The 23,981-nt window shown below is 39.7% G+C and overlaps 1 protein-coding gene across 1 annotated transcript in view; it reads right to left on the bottom strand.

The window, feature by feature from the left end:
- Positions 1 to 23,981, bottom strand: part of ADAMTS3 (ADAM metallopeptidase with thrombospondin type 1 motif 3) — a 239,981-nt gene that overhangs the window by 40,299 nt on the left and 175,701 nt on the right. The window contains exon 5 of the mRNA XM_037063442.1: positions 13,914 to 14,113. Within this exon, the coding sequence (XP_036919337.1) occupies positions 13,914 to 14,113 (200 nt within the window). The remainder of the gene's footprint in view (positions 1 to 13,913; positions 14,114 to 23,981) is intronic.

Raw genomic sequence — 23,981 nt, 5'->3', positions numbered from 1 at the left:
CACTAAATGTTCAACGGGGACAGTAAGAGAGGCGGAGCCAGCAGCAGAGCAGGGTCGGGCAGGACAGATCCCCAGACCCAGGCGCGCAAGTGGCCTGGACCCAGTCAGGGTGTGGGTCAGACTGACCCGGTCGCACATTCGAGCACAGTGAGCCGGACCCCGCAGGCCCCAGGGGGCGAGGGCTGACGGCGGTGGCACACTTGAGTGCAGTGGGACAAAACGCGTGGGCCCGGTGACAGTGGCGGCTGCTGCACCTGTGGGGGCCGCAGCACGAGATGGCAGACAGACGCCATTGTTCCTCGTTGACCCCGCCCCCACATACAGCATCACAACCCAGCGACTGAGTTGCCCTGCTCTAGTGAACACCTAGGGCTCCGATCCTGCTACATAACAGGCAGAAACAGCCCAAAAGATGGCGCAAGAAGAGCTCAAAGTCCCAGAGCTGATAACTCTAAGCGACCAAGAAATAGCCAACCTATCAGATGCATAGTTCAGGACACTGTTTATCAGGATGCTCACAGAACTGGTTGATTATAGTCACAAATTAGAGGAACATATGAAGGCTAAACTAATTGAAATGAAGGGAGATGTCCAGGAAACCAATAGTGATGGAAAGGAAACTGGGACTCAAATCAATGGAATGGACCAGAAGGAAGAACAAAACATCCAACCAGAAAGGAATGAAGAAATGAGAATTCAAAAAAATGAGGAGAGGCTTAGGAACCTCCAGGACATCTTTAAACGTTCCAACATCCGGATTATAGGGGTACCAGAAGGGGGAAAGAAACAGCCACGAGTGGAAAACTTATTTGAACAAATAATAAAGGAGAACTTCCCCAGTCTGGCAAAGGAAATAGACTTCCAGGAAATCCAGGAAGCTCAGAGAGTCCCAAAGAAGTTGGACCCAAGAAGGAACACACCAAGGCACATCATAATTACATTAGCCAAGATTAAAATGAAGGAGAGAATCCTAGAAGCAGCAAGAGATAAGGGGACAGTCACCTACAAAGGAGTACCCATCAGACTGTCAGCGGATTTCTCAAAAGAGACCTTACAGACAAGAAGGGGCTGGAAAGAAGTATTCCAAGTCATGAAATCCAAAGACCTACAGCCAAGATTGCTTTATCCAGCAAAACTTTCATTTAGAATGGAAGGACAGATAAAGTGCTTCTCAGATAAGGGCAAGTTCAAGGAGTTCATCATCACCAAGCCCTTAGTATATGAAATGCTAAAAGGACTTATCTAAGAAAAGAAGATGAAAAATATGAACAGTGAAAGGACAGCAAACTCACAGTTATTAACAACCACACCTAAAACAAAGGAAAACCTAGAGGACAGCTAGATCAGGAGTGAAACCATAGAAATGAAGAACGCATGGAGAGTTAGCAACAGGGGAGTGGGAGGAGGAGAAGGGGGGAGAAGGTACAGAAAATAGCATAGATGGTAGGTAGAAAAAGACAGGGGGGAGGGCAAGAATAGTGGGGGAAATATAGAATCTAAAGAACTTGGGACACGTGGGTATAAACTAAGGAGGGGAGAATGGTGGGGGAGGGAGTGTGTGGGTGGAGGGGAATGAAGGGGAATAGAACAACTGTAATGGTATAACCAATAAAATATATTTTTAAAAAATGTAACTCTATCCACAACTAACTCTTGTAGAGCTAAAGGTTTCCAACACATACTTGCTTCATCCTCAGCTCTGTACTCTAGTCCTTTTACTGAAAGTTGGTAGCCATCTCCCAACCTGCCAACTCTTCCCTCATTCCCAATCACAGACTAAGTTTTTAGAAATAGTCTTATCAGCCCTGGCTGGTGTAGCTCAATGGACTGAGCTCAGGCCTTCGAACCACAGGATTGCTGTTCAATTCCCAGTCAGGGCGCATGCCTGGGTTGCAGGCCAGTTCCCAGCAGGGGATGCAGTTCCCGGCAGGGGGCGCGGGAGAGGCAACCATACATTGATATTTCTCTCCCTCTCTCCTTCCCTTCCCCTCTAAAGATAAATAAATAAAATATTTAAAAAAAAGAAATAGTCTTATCAAATCTTTACTGAATAGATGCCACATATGCAATTATCCTAGGGGTGGGGGACTAAATAGTAAATGACATGAGTCTTTTCTTATCATGAATACTCAGATATTCTAATAGGTAAAATAAACTATGAAAACAAATACAAAAAGACATGCAGTCAAGGTCATTTCTGATGGGAACAGGTACTATGAAGTAGCAAACAAATATGAGTGGTGAGATGGAGGACAAGCAGTCGAGGAAGAAGGTACCTGAGGCTGGGCAGTCCGAACAGGGAGACCCACAGATGGGAAAGAGGTGGTCTATGCCCATCTGAGCACGAGCAACGGAGGCAAAGGGAAGGGCAAGTGCACAGGCTCAGCCTACACTGTGAAAGCTCAGCCCCCTACCAAGGAGGGCTCCTTATCACCACTTGAGAAGCTCTACAACAGTCCCCAAATAATTAGCACAGCCAAAATGCAAGTAAGTCTGTGAGATATTAATTCTGGGTCTTAACAACACCTTGCTGCCTTTTTCTTTCTTCTTAGTGGAAGTGTTAAGTCTCTACCTTCTTCTAAGGCTCCTTCCCACTTCCCTAAAGACACTTGTTCCAAAATATCGACTTTATTTCCCCTATTCAATCCCTTCCTTTCTTGGTATTCTTTTTCCTCTTTTATTAATGTTCTCAATTTTCCTTCATCATAAAAAACCTGCCTACAATGTTTTGCAGTATGTAGTGCTGTTTACCACTATGTTCTTCAATGAAGAACACTGGTTTATTTTCATTTATTTTTTAGAAATACCAGCTTCTCTTTCTCTCTCTGGTCCACACGTGTCAGTGTCCTGTTATTGTCACTCCTCTTCTCTTCTCACCTACTTTCCCTGCAATGTTTCATTAACTTTTGTTTCTTCAACCACTCCCTATAGCATAGGCTGATGAATTCCAAATGTTTCAATTCCTAACACTGATTCATCTCTTGTTCTTCAGAGCCACCTGTTCAACTCTAGTAACAGACCTATGTCTTTGGAAGTAAACCTAAACATCTCAGAGTGTACTCACCTTCTCCCTCAACATCTTCTCTTTTCTGAAAACTTTATCACATTCAAAGACTAAATCATCCTTGACCTCTTCCTGTTCTGAAGGTATTACAGTCAATGTCTTGCAAGCCCCACCGATGTCTCTTAAGCCCGACCTTCCTATCCACGCAGCTTAGTACCCATCTGAATGAGTTTCACAGCTGTAATAACCTGTAAAAACTTTTTCAAACTACACAATCCATTTGTGTAGTTTGGGCCCATTTCAGCGGTTCTTCAGAAGGGCAGATTATAATGGTTAGATGATTGTTTTCAATAAACAGGAGTCTGTCCTTTTAGGTTAATTATGCTTTTACCCCTTGTACGCATCCAAGGAGCTTTGGGTGGGTCAGGAATATACAGTTCAGCTGTAAGGCCTACAGACTCTTTGGGCCTCTGGGACAGTAGGAAAAGCTCGGGTACGATTCATTCCCATTTTTCAAGAATGAAAAAAATTATTTCCTCAACAAGCTAAAAAGCTTTTCTATGTTTTAGGACTCTGGAAGAAATCAAGGAGGGCATAAATCTGGGAAGGATAAGGTCAGACTGATTATTTGTAGCATAAAAGAGGATAAATGGATGAATGTCAGGAAAAAAATTGGGGGCTGCAGAATCAAAGGGGAAAGAGGAAACTGAAGTGTTTCAGTAAAAACCAAAAGAACCTCTGAGGCAGCAACACCATGTATGTGTGATGTGACTGTAACCTGTGATGTGGGGACTCTTCTAGAATGATGCATCCAGGGTTTTCCAGGGGAGGTGTGCATGTTTGTATAAGGAGGCTGAACTGACTTGTACTTACCCCAATCTGTCTCTGCGACCTGGTGTGTTCAGTCCGCACTGGGGAAGTTAGGAGAGTTGGCTGAGGCAGGGAAGGGTAGTGTAAACCACACAGAATTTGGAGCCAGACTCAATGCAGTTGGCCCCTAATTCTGGAGCGTAAATACTGTGCGTCTATGTCCACAGCATGAGTCTAACAGAGTCTCTTCCTCCAAATCATTCCAGGGCATCCAGAATTCTCTTTCTAAAACACAGACTGATTGAGTAACCAGTCTTCTTTAAAACACTGAATGGCTGGCTCTTCATTAGGAGGGCGAAATTCGAACTCTTTAGGGGGCACATGCTTTTCTGAAGGCAACGCAGCTGCTCTGCCCAGCCTCATCTTCTGCCATCTCCCCGAAACACCCTTCAATTCCATGTACAGACTAAACTCCAGTGGCTCCAAAACCACCTCTTTTAGTATCTTTTTATAATTTGTTCCCCATCTTTCAAGACTCCTCTTTTTTTCTACAGCAGGGAAATGCTAATTCATTCTCTAATTACAACTCAAATGACATACTCTCTATGAAGAATGACTTCATCTGCCACTGTCATTATCTGCCAAGCCACACCCCTCCTTTTCAATTAATGTTTACTTCGTGGCTGAATTTTTTGAAGAAACTATTCTATTTTATCATTATTTGCTCATTTATTTCACCTGCTGAATTAGCTCCTATGGACAGGAGCTAAATCTTATTAATTTTTGCCTCTCTAGAACCTAATGGGACTTGGTCTGTGATAAGGCATATATGCCAGGTGAGTAAAGGACAAGAGGACAGTGTGCAGGCACAGGTAGGAAATGGATTAACAGTAACGACGACAAATAGCAAACTGCTACATAATTTGCTTAGGTTGAACAAACACGTATACTCCCCAGGTAAATCTGCCTTGCATTCACATCGATGTTTTCAGAAACATTAGTTAAAACATCAAAATCAGTGTTGAGATGTAATCATCACTAGGTAACCAGTCACCACACACACTTGCTAACTTTTTTTCTTTTTTAAGATTTTATTTATTTTTACATAGAAAGAAAGGGAGAGAGAAAGAGGGAGAGAAACATCAATGTGTGGTTGCCTCTCACTCACCCCCTGGGAGGTGACCAGGGGGTGAGTGAGACCTGGCCCGCAATCCAGGCATGTGTTCCAACTGGGAATCAAACCTGCGACTCTGGTTCACAGTCCAGCACTCAATCCACTGAGCCACACCAGCCAGAGCATATTTGCTAACTCTTGAATAAATCAACTGATGCTTCATTGGGTACAGAGTGCTTCCATGGAGTTTTTTAAAAGACTAGGTAGTAAAGCTTGCCATGTCCAGATGCTGCTATTATCATTAGTCCATTACCCAACTTAAGTAGCCAATTTCAATATAAAAAAGAACTGATGAATTTTCTCTTAATTATTAATAAGTACTTGGAAGGACAAAATTGTTTTTCATACAAGGAGACATTTTTTAAGTAAATTACTTTCTTTTCACTTGGTCAATACTGAGATTACAGCACAGACTGAATTCTCTGTGGGGCACTGAAAATATTAATAGGAACAACAGACCCAGATCACTTCATAGATCTCAGCACATGACAAGGATACCTGCCGCAGACAGGGAAGTGTTGGTGACAGAGACCATCTNCAACTTAAGTAGCCAATTTCAATATAAAAAAGAACTGATGAATTTTCTCTTAATTATTAATAAGTACTTGGAAGTACAAAATTGTTTTTCATACAAGGAGGCATTTTTTAAGTAAATTACTTTCTTTTCACTTGGTCAATACTGAGATTACAGCACAGACTGAATTCTCTGTGGGGCACTGAAAATATTAATAGGAACAACAGACCCAGATCACTTCATAGATCTCAGCACATGACAAGGATACCTGCCGCAGACAGGGAAGTGTTGGTGACAGAGACCATCTACCGTACTGAAAGAATACAACCCACCCCTTAACCACAAAATCTGCTTTATAGCTCTGTTAGAATTTTAAACGGGCTTACTAACTGATTTGATTCAATCAGGCAGGTAACTGAATTCTCATTTCAGTGACTTGAATGGTATTCTCACAAGACACAGTAAAAAGTAAAGACATCAGAGTATTATTTGGCAAGAGATACATGGGAGGCAGTGAAGCTTAGGGAGGAAGGGCAGGCAGAGAGATGTGGGCCCAAGTCCCGGTTCTGCCACCTCTTCGCTGTCTGACTCTGGGAAGCGTAGCCTGACTTCTCCGAATTTTGATCTCCTCATTTGTAAACTGGGAGTATAAGTGAACATATTTCAGGGCTGAGGATTGTTATAAAACTCATGTAGAGTATTTAGCACAGAACCAGGCAGAGAGCACAGGCTAAAAGTTAGTTGGTGGTAGGATAAGCCTTCACCCTTAATGTTAAATCATTCTTTGTACCTTGACCTAAAACTAGATGATATTGAACATCCCCAAAGATTTTATCACTAGCTTTCACTCCACATAATCTGTTTCCCCCCCAGATCACGCCCTCTATGTAAAGGGCACCATCATGCAGACGTGTTCAAGCGAGAAGAGTGTAAATCGTGATGGATTCCTCCCTCTCCCTCCGCCCTGATCTGATCTGCTGGCAAGTTCTATTGATTCTCCTATTAATGCTCCCTTGTTTAGCAACCATCCCTGTCTCACACACCACTGTCTCTTGCCCAAACATCTACAATTAACTTTCAGTTGGCTTGTCTTCATTGTTCCTGAACCTCTCTACTCCACTCTTCACAACACAGAAAGAGGCCTCCCGTGGCTGTCCCTTAAGTCTCCTAAAACTGCATTCAAGCTTCTCCTATGCCCTGAGCCATGTCAAGGTGCTCTGTCAGGTTTTGGTAATATGAAGTCACCAGTTTTCCCTTTATGATCAGTAGAGCCTTTGTGGGGAGATCCTTTGAGGCTGTGTGTATATCCCATTTCTCATTAGACTTTCATCCACTAATTTTGTCACTCATTGATGATACTGGCCTGCAACAATTACTGCATCTGGTTTGCCAATTAGCAATTTTCTACATCTAGCACTATATTAACTGGAATTCTACTATAAGGAAGTAGTATCCTGTGTTTACTTACATAGCCCATTATTTATTTATATCAGTATGAACTTACAAGTATTTCTTTTACTGCATGTGTTACAATACTTTATTATCTTTTATTTATTTTTGCTCATATTATCTCAGATTTGGCTACTGGGAGCTACTGCAAATTGGCTACATACAAGGGTTCTTAACCTGAATCAATGTCAAGTGGGCTTTGACTTTCTGAAATGGCATATGCTATTTTGGACACAAATAGCATATGGTTTTCCTCACATTCATAAATAAATCCACACTCTAAAAGATTTGTTAAAAAACATTATTCTACACACATATTTTGATTCCTAAATATTATTTTGACTAATTAGTTTTCAGGATTGCATTGATAGTTATGGAACAAGTCAGACAATTCTTAAAGGGATGAAGGTTGGCAGCCTATTCCTTTTTCGGGCAAGTACTCTGCTGTAAATCAGTTCTTGCTGTAGCATACTTTTTTAGTACGCTAGCCCAAAGCATTACTGAGCACATATGTTCTTCAGTTCACATCATAGAGTCTCCTTCAGATATATATTTGAAAGTTGGATACTAAATGACTAACTATTAGCATAAATGTTAAAGTGAAGTGGAGTTAAAATGGGGATCAGAGACAAAATCAGACTGGCTTTGCATTAACTAAGTACTTGACACTAGGTAAGTAACTTGACATTAGCCTTCAATCCCTCTGTCTTCAAAAAAGAGAATGTTACAGAGGATCACCTCTAATGCTTCTTCTTGAGTCCCAAGGTGTGATCCAATGTCAGGACACATCAATGGCAACGTCCACCTAAATTACCCTCGGAAAAGAGAGCATATGGTGGAGAAAGCAAACATTAGGAAACAAAGACTCCTACTGAAACACATCACACTAAACTGGTTTCTTGAAAAGAAAATTCATGAATCCCATTTGCATCACAGGACATTAGACTTCAAAGTGAAAAATTTCGTATGATGGGATTATCCTTTGAAATTCGACTGTTTTTTGTTCTGATCACTTAAACGACAGTTGGCCTTTGTCCTTGTAACAGAGACTATTCTAAAACTCCGTGGGGTGTTTCCTTCTTTTCCCTTCACCGTACCACCAGGAGCCATTCTTTTCCATCTAGCTGAAACGCGGAGAAGACCTGGAGCCCATCCTTCGCATTTATCTCATTGGCTTTCCTCTCAGCAAGGCCCATTTTTTCTCCTATAGCAGCTAGCACATATTCCAAAGGAAGGAACCACCATACTCAGACTGGGGAAAAACTGTTACCTGCCTAGAATGCTCAGAGTTCTGTAAGGTAAGCTTCAGAGTAGCTCACAAGATAACACATTTCTTCCAACAGAGTCTGAGTATCACGATACAAAGAAAAACTGTTGGAAAAATTACCAGGATAATCTAATTACTTGTGTTTTTCACTCTAAGAAATTTTATTTCTCTTTCTTTATTTTTAAAGATTTCCTACCCCTCCCCCCACTCTGTCCTTTCTGTTCTTATCCTTTATTATCACACTAGTGAGCTTTTAACTATGGGTATTCATCAAAATTACCCATTGGGCTTGAAAAACACACTCCTAATTCAGTATCTCTTCCCTGACTCAGCCTTTGGAGCTGATGATCCTTCAGACAGGATCACTCTTTGCCGAGCCCTTGCCTGACTCCCTTCCTCATCAAATTTCTGTATCTCTGCTCAGACAGTATCTCAGAGAAGCTTTCTTCCCACCTCCTATCCAAACTAGCCCCCACGTCCCCCGCTTCACAATAGCCCTTTACTCTTACCTGTTTTTCATCTTGGCAGTTATTACAAGCTACAGTCTCCTTTCTTCTTCAGAATTCTACAAAACTAGGACTGCTACCCCTGCCTTACTGGTGAGGAAGCTGAGACATTGAAAAGTTTCTACTTGCACAAGGCCTCTCACCTCGTAGGTGCTGGGGACAGGCTTGAACCCAAAACTGTCCTGCCCTTCCAGCATAGGCTGTTGCCTCCTACACATCGGTTTCTCTATGGAAGATACACCTCAGGGACATCCAAATGGAACAGACCCAAGTGCAATGCATGGAGGGGGGGTGCAGAGCTTCACGCTCTTTCAGGGCCTGCGCCCTCCCACCTGGGCTGCATGCTGCCACCTTCTACTAATCACTGTCACCACATCGTCACTATTTGAGGCTGTTTTACAAAATTCAAACAGTTTTTAAAATTTGCCTCCATTTTATTAACAGTTTAAAAGCCTTTGTTTCCACTAGAAAAATGGGAATAATTCCCATCTTGCAATATACTTGGAAAAAAGTATGATAACCAAGGAATGTTAATTTATTTCTTAAATACTTTCATTACATCATTAAGCTGTTTAAAAGCCTTAACTTGTCATTTATTTCCTCTTGTTTTTTAAAAATATATTTTATTTATTTATTCTTAGAGAGAGGGTAAGGGAGGGAGAAAGAGAGGGAGAGAAATATAGATGTGAGAGAGAAACACTGACTGGTTACCTCCTGCACACACCCTGACTGGGGACTGGGCCCACGACCCAAGCATGTGCCCTGACCAGAAATCTAACCAGTGACCTTTTACTTCATGGAATGACACCCAAGCAGCTGAGCCACATCAGCCAGGGAATGTACCCTCATGTTTTGAATCCAAAATTGAATGTCCCCAAGATTGTTCATAATCTACTTCCATGCTGTTTATATGCCTTTGTTCATTTACCCATCCTTTCATTAAACAGATAGTTAACATTTAATAACTTGAAGACCCTTTTCATCATATAAAAGTATGAAATAAGAAATATAAGCTTCCCTTAAAAAAAGAGTTCAGTATAAATGAAGAAGACAACCGTGAAGCAAAGCACTTGTTCAGGAACTATAAAGTAAATGTCACCTGGGCTCTGGCACCAGAACTACACTGACTACCAGGTAAACTACAGGGAGAAGGCATTTACTTACCAGTCAACTGCGGTAAAGGTTTCCTGTCAATAGACTCTACCTATAAAACCTTTATATTTTCATGTGTCCTTCATAAAACAAAACAAAGTAACAACAACAAAATGAAAAATATGTAAACAAACCCCTAAAGACCCAGTTTAACTCCCAACTTTCTGACTGAATTATTAATGAACACTATCGAAACTTTCGATTTTATAAAAACACAAATTAAATCCCAGGAAAGCACGTGATTTGCCTAAGGTCCCAGGGCCAATCAGTTAATAGAGCTCAAACTAAAGCCCCTGCCTCCTAAGTCCCAATTTAATATTCTCAGCACTTTATACCTTGGATGACTATTGTCAAGGCTCCTTTCTCTGAAGTCTTACAAAATTTATAACTCAGCACCTACAACATGAGCCTTAATGGTAGCATGCCTTTTATTGCTCCATCTTTAAAATCTCTCTTAAATTTTTTGCCCTCAACCAAATTATAAGTTCCGAGAGGGCAAGGACCAGTTCAAATCTCTGCTGCATCACTCCGAGAGCTTTCTACAGTTTGAACGCCAGTTAGGGGCCCAAGAAGTCTGGAACCGACTGCCTTGCTAGTGGAAGGAGAGAGCCGACACGAGGTACAATGACTAAAGTGCCTTGGGAAAACATCTCCACAGGGAATTTTATATTTTAGGTAATGTCAGAAATAAATTTCATGTGGAAATCTAAACCATGGTTGTGTACTTCTGCATGTATATATAGTAAAGCACATGACTTGCATTTGTTTGTTCAATTCTCTCAACATTCCTAGTGAGTCCTGTTATTTTCCTCACTTTCCTGATGGGAAGACTAAAGCAGGTGAAGAGAAGCTAAGCAACGTACTCAAAGTTACTATCAAGTCATCTAACAGCCCATAGTTGAAGATACTCATTTAATTCTCAGTGATGAAGCTTTATACAAGGCTAGTCGTTTTTTTTCTGTGTGCTAACTGGTCTTCATAACAGGAATTTGTGCTGACGATCAAATAAAAATGTATTTGAATTTCTATACTTATTTTACATTTCAAAGAGACATGGCATCTCAAAGAACAAAAATATATTTAACAGAGACTTCCCACCAAGATGGAGGCATAGGTGGAAACACTGTACCTCCTTGCACAACCAAGTTTAAAGACAACAAAGTTTTAGTAACAAAAACGCAGCCAAAACAGAAAATTGACGGTATGGAATTCCGACAACAATGCACCGTTCATCCAGACTGGTAAGAGGGGTGGGAGTTGGTGGTGGAGCCCGGTCGGGCAGGAAAAATTGGCTGGAAAGACCCAGGAGCGCAGGAGCGCAGGCTGTGTTTGGTGGATCCCAGGCACGGGGTGGCAATGGGCAGACCCAGTGAGGGCACAAGGCGGCTGGCTGACCATGGTCACACCTTCGCGGGCAGATAAACCAAGTGAAGGAGCGAGCAGTGAGACAGACAATGCAGACTAGGGCTCCAGCAATGGGAATTAGAGCCTGAAAGCACCAATTGGAAAGACTTTCAGGGTTGAGGTACCAGGAGAAGCTCCCAAGCTCACAGAGAGTTCATTGGAGAAACCCACAGGGTCCTGGAGGGTGCACAGGCCCACGCACCCGGGAGCTGATACCAGGGGGGGGCAGTGTGCTTGCGGGAAGCAGCAGAGGGGACCGAAATCTCAGAGACAGTGGAACAAATGCCGTTGTCCCTCTCCGATCCTGCACCCACATACAGCGTCACAACCCAGGAACCTGGGTTGCCCCGCTCTGGTGAACACCTAAGGCTCCGCCCCTCATACATAACAGGTGCAAACAGACCAAAACATTATGACTCAAGAACACCTCAAAGTCCCAGAGCCAATAAATCTAAGCAACCAAGAGATAGCTAACCTTTTAGATGCACAGTTCAAAACACTAGTGATCAGGATGCTCCCAGAATTGGTTGATTTTAGTAACAAATTAGAGGAACAAATGAAGGCTAAACTAATTGAAATTAAGGGAAATTCACAGGAAAGCAATAGTGATGGAAAGGAAACTGGGACTCAAATCAAGGAAGTGGACCAGAGGAAGAAAAAAATGACCAAAAAGAAAAGAATGAAAAAACAAGAATTCAAAAAAATTAAGAAGAGGCTTAGGAACCTCCAGGACATCTTTAAATGTTCTAACATCAGAATTATAGGGGTCCCAGAAGGGGAAGAGGAACAGCCATGAGTGGAAAACTTATTTGAACAAATAATAAAGGAGAACTTCCCCAGTCTTGCAAAGGCAATAGACTTCCAGGAAATCCAGGAAGCTCAGAGAGTGCCAAAGAAGTTGGACCCAAGAAGGAACACACCAAGGCACATCATAATTACATTAGCCAAGACTAAAATGAAGGAGAGAATCCTAGAAGCAGCAAGAGATAAGGGGACAGTCACCTACAAAGGATTTCCATCAGTCTGTCAGCTGATTTCTCAAAAGAGACCTTACAGGCAAGAAGGGGCTAAAAAGAAGTGTTTCAAGTCATGAAATCCAAAGACCTAGATCCAAGATTGCTCTATCCAGCAAAGCTTTCATTTAGAATAGAAGGACAGATAAAGTGCTTCTCAGCTAAGGTCAAGTTCAAGGAGTTCATCATCACCAAGTCCTTATTACATGAAATGTTAAAGGGACTTATCTAAGAAAAAGAAGATAAAAAATATGAACAGTGAAAGGACAGCAAACTCACAGTTATTAACAACCACACCTAAAACAAAAGCAAACCTAGAGGACAGCTAGATCAGGAATGGAACCATAGAAATGGAGATCACATGGAGGGTTAGCAACAGGGGAGTGGGGATAAGAAGGCGGGGAGAAGGTACAGAGAATAAGTAGCATAGATGGTAGGTAGAAAAAGACAGGGAGAGGGCAAGAATAGTATGGGAAATATAGAATCTAAAGAACTTGTGACACATGGACATAAAAAAAGGAGAAAATGGTGGGGGAGGGGTGTGCAGGGTGGAGGGGAATGAAGGGGGGAATAGGACAACTATAATGGCATAATCAATACAATATATTTAAAAACATATATATTTAACATATAGGCTGAAATATCAGAAAAATAAAATCATGCTTAATAGCATTAATGGTTTTTCTTCTTCAACATAATTGTTTGAAATGTAACCTTAATCACTGAAAAAAGGAGGTAAACTACATAGATGCCCAAAGAAGTTACATTTATGGTCAAAAGCTGAAGGAGGGAAACAACAGGCTTAGACAACAATGTTTGATAGATCAACAGAATATGAATTTCATAATTCTAAGCAATAAAAAATATAAATTTGATTGTACTACTATCTCAGTTATCTTTTAGAAGTAGGTGATTTATAAATTATTTCTTCTCAATTATTCTCTGCCTATTCACAAGGAAAAAAACACACCCATTTGAAGGACGCTGATTAAATATCTTCTGGATATGATTAAGGCCTATGAAGAAGAAATAAAGAATAAATTTAAAGAGCCCTTCATGACTGCATAGCAGCACTGTGCCAAGAGTTGACTGTGCTTTGTAAATATATTACCTACATTGTATAGTATAGAAAAATGGCACTCTTATTCAAAGGCTCTACCAACAAGCATGAGACAGGGTTATTAGGCCTCAATCATTCTTTATCATCCTGGGATAAAAACAATGCTAAAAAGAACTATTTTATCCTTTGTGGTCCACATGAAGGCAGGTAGATTAAGTCCTGAGAGTTTTGATTATTCCCAGAACAAATTGAGAAAACAATTCACATCACAGTTCCATTGCATTATGACATTTTTCAAATTATGATTTCCCCTTGATGACAATGGAAAGAGTTGATGAACCAAAAGAAATGTGTGTTTCGTGCTTCCTTTATTTTTGCATCCTTGTATGTTAACTGTGGAAATCACTGTCTGCATTCAATGCAGTTGTATACACATTTTGAATGAAGGGCACAGTCATGGAAGTGCCCACACAGGTTTCCAGGAGACACTAACAAACCAGATGTGAACTAAAAGATTAAAAAAGAAAAGAAAAAGGCCTCATGAAGGAGACACTACTCACAATGTTCATCAGAGTGAGGAGGTAGTTTTGGACATGCTCTTTGCCATGGAAACGGACCACAGAGTCATCCACTCCCAGCAGCACCTCGATGTTGTAATCGTTTTCTTCTGCATGTCTGCGACGCCTAATTGTTTCATTCAGCTGCCGGTCAATGTTGCGGTAACCAGTGCCTAGATCATCAAGGCCTCCCAGATCGGACTCTGCAAAGAAGCAAACAAAGCTCAAGCATTTCAGCTTCCCCAACAGGCCTTCTAATAACTTTTTGCAGGATCTTCTAGGGGACCCATTGTTATAATCCATAATCACTGATTTTCAGTTTATTCCATAAATAATATGTATATCCGCATGATCAGACAGGCCTCGTATAAATTCAACATAGAACAGAAATATTGAGGGTAAAATGATATTACTGTACGGAAGGCAATGTCGCCGCACTGGCCGAAATGTCCCTGAGGCTGAGTAGCTTAGTCGTCCTCCAGCTGCACCCCCACTGCAGAGCAAAGAAAGTGGGGTAGGAACAAAGTGCTGGCTGAGTGGTCACCAAATAAATAGAGATTTTAAATAAAAAATCATGTCTTGATAAGTTTACAGAGGCTAAATAACTATATCAGAGTGTAGAATTTGTATCTCAACCCACTGAAATTGCTCCTTTTTCCGGTAGCCTTAACTTAAAAATCCAAGTATAGTGTGGCAACACAACAGCATCTAGCGGTATAATTATTGGTCATTATCTATTACTTTATTTCTGCTGAATATGTTTTTCTGGTGAATAGAAGAAGTGGCAACACTAGGTATATCCACTTAACATCCAGTTAACACTATAGGTCTGCACATTTGTACTGGCCATCATTTGGAGAGGTCACTTCAATTGCTATATAGCTGAATCTATTAGATGCCAAACTAAGAAAGTCAGAAAATTACCTATAAGCCAAAGGAAAAAATAATAGAAACTTTTTAAAATTTTATTTTTAGTTGAAGGAATGTAAAAGTTTTACTTTCCAAATGGGAATACACACACAAACACACACAGAGATACACATACAGAGTAAAAACATAGAGATATAAACACATACATATATATGTTTGTCTGTCTGTCTGTCTGGAGAAAGTGAGTGAAGCATCCTTAAGTTCCAAACATCTAGATTATTTGCCTTTAGATTACCATATTTCTGGCAAAAACAATGTTTTTGGTGGATTGAAAAATAAAATCTATCACTTGGATATTAAAACTCAAGCTATTCAAAACTGTTGCTATAAAACTGAAAGGATATTCATTTCCATTTCAAATATATAAAACTTGGAAAACATTTTATTCTACACACTGCCTTGATGTCTGAAACAACCGCATATCTGAAAACACATTTGACAGAACCTTGTCTGACTTCACGCTTTATGTGAAGGGTTATTGAATGCTGCACCGAGGCCCATAGCTAGTTGAATTACTGTGTGACATTAATGAATAGGCATTTTCCTCTCCACCTTTGTGGTTTTAGTCAAGTTGAGGGGTAAAAAGAGGTGTCTCTTAGCCATAAAGATTGATGACCAAGCCACAGTCACATGGGATTAGAAAGAGTGGAAGTAAAGATCCCACTCACACCCTGTCCACTTACAAAAAAAAAAAGAGAGAGAGAGAGAGAAACAGCAGTACCCCCTTCCCTCCCCCAGGAGTACAGCCCGGGCATAAACTCTGAATGTGACTAGTCAGGTTTGAAAGCTATACTGTAATTCGCTTTGACCCAAGCCCAACTGCTAGATCATTAGCTGGGAATTTTCTCCTCATCAGGAACTCCGGTTGGCTCCGCAACACATAAATAACTCTCACCACCATCCACATCAAACAGAAAACTTTCCTCAAAAGTTGTTTTTGAGAGTTGTAAGCCTCCAGTGAAGGCAAGAGACTACACCTGCAAACAGCTTTACTGTTCAACCTCAGGCCTTTTCACACACTTGAGAATGTGAAAGGTTGTGATAGCCAACATACAAATAGGAAATTCACACATGAACTCCCAGTTCTAAAAATGGTCCTATTTGTCAGAACTGTCAGCGACCACATCCAATGGAAATATACCAGCAATGTCATCATATCATTAAGTCTGATGCTTGAATGAAGGAGGCTAAATTCATATTTCAGAGATGGTTCATCCTGCTCTAACACACCTCTGGTTTGGCCTTTCTATCTCTCCTTAAATAGGCAGTTTTCTGGAAAGAGAAGAGAATCGTTTTTTTTCATTGCATGGAACTTAGGAAGAGAGAAGTTCTTTCAACCGTTGCCTTTATTCAATCAGCAATACTTCTGTCCCTATTTCCCCCTGGGCTGTACTGCATGTAGTGATCTTTCTTATGATTCCTAAAGTGAGCAATGCCAAACATTCCCAGGAAAAAACAACTTCTGGCACGTATTATCTCTACACATCTCTATTAATTACAGACAGTTCTGAGGCTGTAAAATATCTTCATTCATCATGAACTTTTCTTAGTATGCCTACTTTATAATATAATGGTAAAATGATTAGCAGCATGGGCTTTTAAGCAGACATACCTGGCTTTAAATCCTGGGAGTGTCACATCCTATCAGTGTGATTGTATTTAAGATGCCTGACTTTGCAGACTGGCTGCAATGATGTGATTAATGATCATCAAAAAACACCGTGTACAGTGCTTAGACGTAAGTGCTTCACAAATACTACTTACTGCTCCTACTACAATAATGATGATATGATGATGATTTCCCATTAAGAGAAGCCATCATTTTCAGAGCCTCCTACATTCTATTTTGTACATCACAAATCAAATAGTTATGGTTCTTTTAAAACAGAGATAAGGAAAAATTCTTGAATTAGTGACCGATACTCTGAACTGCTGGTGACTTTAGAAATGAGGGTAACCTACATCCTGCAGAGAACAAAATAGATACAAGGAGAGAAAATCTAGAAGGTTTACATTCAGTGTTAAATCAGGATTAAACTCAGTGAGACAAGCTTGTTTCGTAGATTAAGCACACTGGAAAGAGCTAGTTTGTAGATGGCACTGATCTGCATTCTATGCATACTTACTTACATGAGTGTCCACATGTGTGTAGACCCTGGGAACCACACAGTTGTACTGGATTTATATCCATAAAGTAGCTGCATTCTAGTATGTAGTAAAAACAACAGAGGCAGAGTCATTTTCCCAATTGCCAGTTTAAGTAGCTCTAATCAGGCAACTAACACATACCTTTTAGTAATATTTCATACCTTTATAAAGCTTCAGAGTTTAAAAGCTGACAAACTTTGGCAAAATTTTAGATATTTCTATGTCCAATTCTCTGTCATCTCTGTGCCCCCAAAAGAGAAGGAAATAGAAACCTTGAAAGGAAGTGGCATTCTAATCATGTCAAGCCACCCCCTGGAGAGCTGTGTCCTGCCAAGAGGACTAGGAGGAATCACACAGAAGTCAGCAGGCAAGTTCAAGAAGCGAAAGCTGAGTGACAGTTTGAATGGGGTGCCGCAAACGATGGCTCTCTGGTGGCATGTTGTTGGCATCCTGCTACATAAGTGTGTCCAAGGCAACTTGAATGGTGGTGGCTCAGTGGGACAGCAGAAAGTGATGGGTGCAGTAACAAAATTAGCGGGAAAACAGGGCCCCTTTAAATAAGTAAATAAGCTCCTGCAATAGGTATAGTGATGCTACTGTTCCCCCACACTGTGTTTCAGAAAAGGCAAATCCCTTTGAGGACTGAGGTTGAGTGGGTTTTCTCTTTGCAAACTTTTTGGAAAATGGAAGTTTTAAAACTTATCTAAGGAGTTACTGATACAAATTAATATTTTTGAAAATATTTTGATTGTATCCTTTTGGGTACCCCTTAGTTTCCCAACTGCTGTATGTGAACTTTTAGAAAAATAGTTTTCCTATAAACAGTTTTTATTGAAATAAGAGATTTGGGGGAACATGGGTAATCAAGTTACAATACATATAATCATTTTAATGTTAAATATAGAATTGTCATGTTAACTCAGAATTTTGAACTTATCAAATAGGTAAAGTAGAATATAGCTTCTTTTGCTGATTATGAACACTTGGGATTAAGACATTTCCTGGATGGAATATGGCGTGTGTGGCTGGCGTACATGCCCACTATATTTACAGTGTACCTGGTAAAAGCAGTCTATACCCCAGCAGAAATTCCTATGGTCTGAAAAATGGCAGGAGACAAAGATAAAATTGCCAAGGTACACGTTCTCAATCTGATACGAATATACTTGGGCTTGGAAAGCAATCTTAACCATCATGGGATGAAGGCAGTGCGAGAACCCTCAGCCCCAGACTCTGTTCTCTCCTTCCTAAGGAGCAGCACGTCAACATTTTATTTGACGTGGCAATACATTCGGCTAAAAGTCATTCCCAGTCTCCCTGCAACAAAGGACCACATGTGCTTAAGAAGAAGACAATGAGATGTGAGCAGAAGTTTGGCTTATACCCCAGTGACTTAAATTAACTGTATGACCGACTTCCATGAAGGCTTCCCAAAGGAAGGTCGTTCACCTTGGTAGGTGCACCCCTCCTTTGTCCCTTTACTCAATATTTCCTCCTGCTGCCTGGAAACACGGACATGGCATCAGTCCTATGAGGTGACGCTGGCATCAAGGCAAGCGCTGAGTATGGTAGGGCAGCTGCAGGGATGGGATCTAACCCCACAATGACAGCGGAGCCACCATCCCTCCCTGGATTGCCTAGCGCCAGACTGTGCCACCCATGAGGAACAACATTACCATTGTGTTTGGGCCATGTTTGGGTTTTTTTTTACGTCACAGAATATAGTCGTAATAGATATGACTGAAAATGTTTAATCTTGTCTAGATTATCACCCCTTCTGCATTTGGGAATGCAAGTTAATTTTTATGTGAATAAGTGAGGGACAAAGATCTCCTTTACCAAAATGTTCCATAGCAGCTTTCTTTATAGTGCATGCATTTCAGGAAATGAGAAGCATACTGTTTTTCAGTAACAAGAGAAAATACAGAATGAGTTTATATGTACAAATTATACATTATCCGTAAGCAGAATACTGTGCGAAATCAAGCAACTGGAATACCCCAACCTGGATTTTCCAATAGGAGGTGGAGATCCTAAGATGAGATCTAAAAAATAGGCATAAAATCCAAAAAATGTCTTGTGATAACATCAGAATCAGAGAGCAGTTAACTTAAATAATTGTGTTGATCTGTTTGTATCACCCAACAGTGATTTTTATACTTCTCTTTTTAAAAAAATTATGTTATTATCAATTCCTATAAAGATATGGGACCACCACTCTACTGAGATATAAAATGCTTCTGTGAAAAGCAGCTGAATCCTTTACTAACTGGGAAATTCCATAATAATACTTCAAAAAACTATATTCAGGCCAATTTATGAAGTCAACTCTGTTCATTAGGTAACTGTTGCTGTTTTTTTAAAGACATTACCATTGAATGAACATTAGTTTCCATAAGTTCTTTTCCCCAGAAGTTCTAATTCCAAAATACATGTGTTGCTTTTGTTTTCACTGACTACTTTAAGGGATAGTATATGGCATTTTTTAAAATGAAAAACCTCTCACCTTTTAAATGAAAAAACATGCTTTTATGTTTGGGGTTTGTGATCATTAGTAAACAAACAAAATAGAAAAGTCATTCAATGTCCAATATATAGAAAATTCTGACTTTTAATAAAAATCTCCTACATGTCAGAATATTTTTATCTGCAAATAAAGAAAACTTCACTTAGTTTAAGCAATCAGAAAATACATTTGCTTGCCTTAGAAGAGGTCCAAAGGTAGGATGATTCCTCATTAAGCAGTTCATCAGGAGTGGCCCTCTTCCTGCATTTCCTAGTAACAGTCTTTCACTGGCTTCTTTTTCTATCTTACTTTGCATTAATACCATTTGTGTTTAATTTTTTTATTGTAAAATGAAAAAATTTATTGGTCTCTGATTGCCAAATCAGTAGTTTCTGATTGCCTAGAGACCACTTCTGTATTCTTTGGGCTCTTAATGTTTTGGAAAAGGTACAGTGCTTTATTCCCAGAGTAGTGAAACCCCACCATCATGGCTTATTCAGGCTCATTTCATACATTTCTTGAATATATCATTAAAAATTTAATAATATATTTAATGATATTGGGTGTGGGCTTAGTTAGACAAAATATTGGGTTGGCTAAACAATTTGTTTGATGTTTTCCATAAAATGGCTCTGGCAGTGTTTATTGGTCTTTAATGTCATTCAAGACAACTTTGTTAGATTCTATTGCGACAACTGTCATATCAGGGTGCATTTGAAAACTTATCAAAATGGGTGAATTTTTTATGCAGCTATTTTTATATTGAAGATGGAAGAAAATATGCAATATTTTCAGCATGTTATGCTTTATTATTTTAAGAAAGGTAAAAATGCAACTAAAAAGCAAAAAAAACCCCAAAACCCCAAAACCCAAAAGATTTGTGCAGTGTATAGAGAAGGTTCTGATCAAACATGTCAAAAGCAGTTTGAAAAGTTTCATGCTGGACGATGGAACTAAAGAGCATATGCTAAGTGAAATAAGCCAGTTGGTGAGGGACAAATACCATATGATATCACCTTTAACTGGAAGGTAATCAACAAAAGAAAAAAGCAAACAAAATATAACCAGAGGCATTGAAGTTAAGAACAATCTAATAATAGCTGGGGGGAAGGGCAGTGGAGAGAAGGGTTTTTAGAAACAACTATAAAGGACACAGGGACAAAATCAAGGGGGAGGGCGGGAGCAAGGGAGGGAGGTGGGTTTGGGGGTAGTGCTGTGGAGAAAATGCAGAAAACTGTAATTGAATAACAGTAAAGTAATAAAAAAAGTTTCATGCTGGAGACTTCTCACTGGATTACACTCCATAGTCAGGTAGACCAGCTGAAGTTCATAGCAATCAAATCAAGTTTGCAAATGACATGATAGTATATTCAGAAAACCCTACAGGCTCTACCAAAAAACTACTCGAGCTAATAAATGAGTTTGGCAAAATAGTGGGATACAAAATCAATATTCAGAAATTGAAGGCATGTTTATACATCAACAATGAAATATCAGAAACAAAAAGTAGGAAAAAATCCCATTTACTAAAGCAACAAGAAAAATAAAGTATCTAGGAAAAAATTTATCCAAGGAAGTAAAAGACCTATACTTAGAAAACTCTACAACACTGAAGAAAGAAATTAAGGAAGACATAAAAAAATGGAAGCATATATCATGTGCATGGACTGGAAGAATTAACATCATTAAAATGTCCATATTACTCAAAGATTTAATGCAATCCCTATCTAAATACCAATGCCATATTTCACAGGTTTAGAACAAATATTTCAAAAATTCATATGGAACCATAAATAACCCCGAATAGCCTCAGCAATTTTGAGGAAAAAGAACAAAGTTGAAGGGATCACAATACCTGATATCAAACTATATTACAAGGCCACTGTAATCAAAACAGTCTGGAACTGGCACAAGAACAGATACACAGCTCAATGGAGAGAGCCCAGAAATAAACCCATGTTGGTATGGCCAATTAATTTTTGACAAAGGGGTTGGAAGAATAAAATGGAGTAAAAATAGCCTCTTCAGTAAATGGTGTTGGGAAATCTGGACAGGCATATGCAAAAAAAGAAAGAAAAAAAAGAAGGAAGGAAGGAAGGAAGGAAAGAAAGAAGGAAGGAAGGAAGGAAGGAAGGAAGGAAGGAAGCTTGACCACCAATGTACACCACATACAAAAATAAACTCATAAGTTATGAAACCATAAAAGTCCTAGAGAAAAACATAGGTAGAAAAATTTTGGATAATCCACACAGCAATATTTTCATCAACATATCTCTTAAGGCAAGGGACATAAAGAAAAGAATAAGCAAATGGACTACATCAAATTTAAAAGCTTCTACATGGCTAAAGAAAACATCAGCAAAATAAAAAGTGAACCAACCACATGGGAAGAAAACACATTTGCCAATGATACCTTAGACAAGGGTCTGATCTCCAAAATATACAAAGAACTCTATGACTCAACACCAGGAAGACAAAAAAGCCAATTAAAAAGTGGGCAAAGAACCTGCATACACACTTCTCCAAGGAGGACATACAGAGGGCCCAGAGACACATAAAAGGATGCTCAGCATCACTAGCCATCAGAGAGATGCAAATTAAAACCACAAGGAGATACCACTTCACACTGGTCAGAATGGCCATTGTTAGCAAATCAACAAACAACAAGTGCTGGTGAGGATGTAGAGACAGGGGAATCCTAGCGCACTGTTGGTGGGGACGCAGACTGGTGCATCCACTGTGGAAAACAATATGGCATTTCCTCAAAAAACTAAAAATGGAACTGCCTTTTGACCCAGCAATTTCACTGCTGGTAGTATACCCTGAGAATCCTGAACCACCAATTCAAATGAACCTATGCACCCCTATGTTCACAGCAGCGTTATTTACAATAGCCAAATGCTAGAAACACTCTCAGTGCCCATGATTAAAGGAATGGATCAAAAAACTGTGGCACATTTACACATTGGAATACTACACAGCAGAAAGAAAGAAGGAACTCCTACTCTTTGCAACAGCATGAATGGAACTGGAGAGCATTATGCTAAGTGAAATAAGCCAGGTAGTGAAAGACAATAAGTGAAACCTAATGAACAAAACAGACAAATGAGCAAAAAGAACTAGAGACATGGAATTAAAGAACAAGGGACCAGACAGGGTCTCTGACCCTGACAGGGACCAGAGGAGAAGGGTTACAGGGATAATGCGGGGAAAAAGGGGGAAGCATCTAGACAAGAAACATGTATAAAGGAGCCATGGAAATGGACAACATGGTGGGGACTGACTGTGGGAGGGGGGTCAGCAGAGCAAGGGAGAGCAATGGGGAAAAGTCGGGACAACTGTAATTGAATGATAATAATTTTTAAAAAGGCATAATTGAGAACAACCAACATTATAGCATACAGGAGATAGCCAACATACTCAAAATATCCAAATCAATAAAATTGCTGGTGAAAATAAAAAATATGCCTTTTATTTTATCCAAAAAACTAAACAGACTTTTTGGCCAATCCAACACATTATTTTCTGTTAAATTCAAATTTCAGATAAATAAAACTTACTGTGTATCTAAAATTAAAATTTAAATAAAAAGTCTTTATTCTTATTTGCCAAATCTGGCAACTCCAGGTGTGGGGCAACTATCTTTTCCCAGACAGCCCACGCAGTACCATGGATGTACACCCTCCAGGCCTCACCTCTGCACTCCACCCTCGGTCTCAGCTCCAGCAGCGGGCATTGACCCAGGTAGGGTTAAGCACTACATTCTATTTCTGTGACTCCAGTGATTGGTTAATAGATGGACACACTGCCTAAATCATGCCAATAAAACTGTGACCTAGAACTGTTTTACTGGGAGATATGAGGAAAGAGAAGTTTTCACCACTAAACTTGAAACTAACAGATTATAACAGTGCAGCAGAAAGGGCAGCTGCTTTTGGCCAATGTGGAAGAGAAGATTACTAATGGAGAGAATAGTTTATGCTCCAATGATGAGTTTCAGCTTCTAAATTCAACCAGGCCTGAAACCGTGGTCTTCTTAGTTCCATGAGTCAATAAACTATCACCACCTCATTTTCTTTTCTATTTGCTTTTTAATTTTTTTTTTTTGCTTAACAGAGTTTGATGTTAGTCCCTAACAGATGAAATTAAAAGAACCATGATCAATAAATCCATCTACACTTTTCCTGTTATAGTCATCAATTGTCCTCATTTTCTTCAAAAACTTCTGTACTAAAATATTCTTAGGCTATACACAGTTCTTTGAAAAAGATGACCTATTCTATTTAATCTCCCAAAGTAATTAGTTTATTCCCTTTATTTCATTTGTTACTAGTGACCTGTTTTGTAGTTTGTTTCTTTTATTTCTCTTATTCAGCTAAAATCATACAGCTAGTTTCGGAAGAAAGTACAGTTTTTAATTTTCAAATTTTACTACTCTATAGATTCAATAGCGGAATTTCAATGAATACTTCTCTTTCCCTTGATTA

This window comes from Sturnira hondurensis, unplaced genomic scaffold (assembly GCF_014824575.4).
Source record: "Sturnira hondurensis isolate 20B ecotype Veracruz unplaced genomic scaffold, ASM1482457v3 Scaffold0014584, whole genome shotgun sequence".
NCBI lineage: Eukaryota > Metazoa > Chordata > Mammalia > Chiroptera > Phyllostomidae > Sturnira > Sturnira hondurensis.
This window is presented reverse-complemented; position numbering and strand designations above follow the sequence as displayed.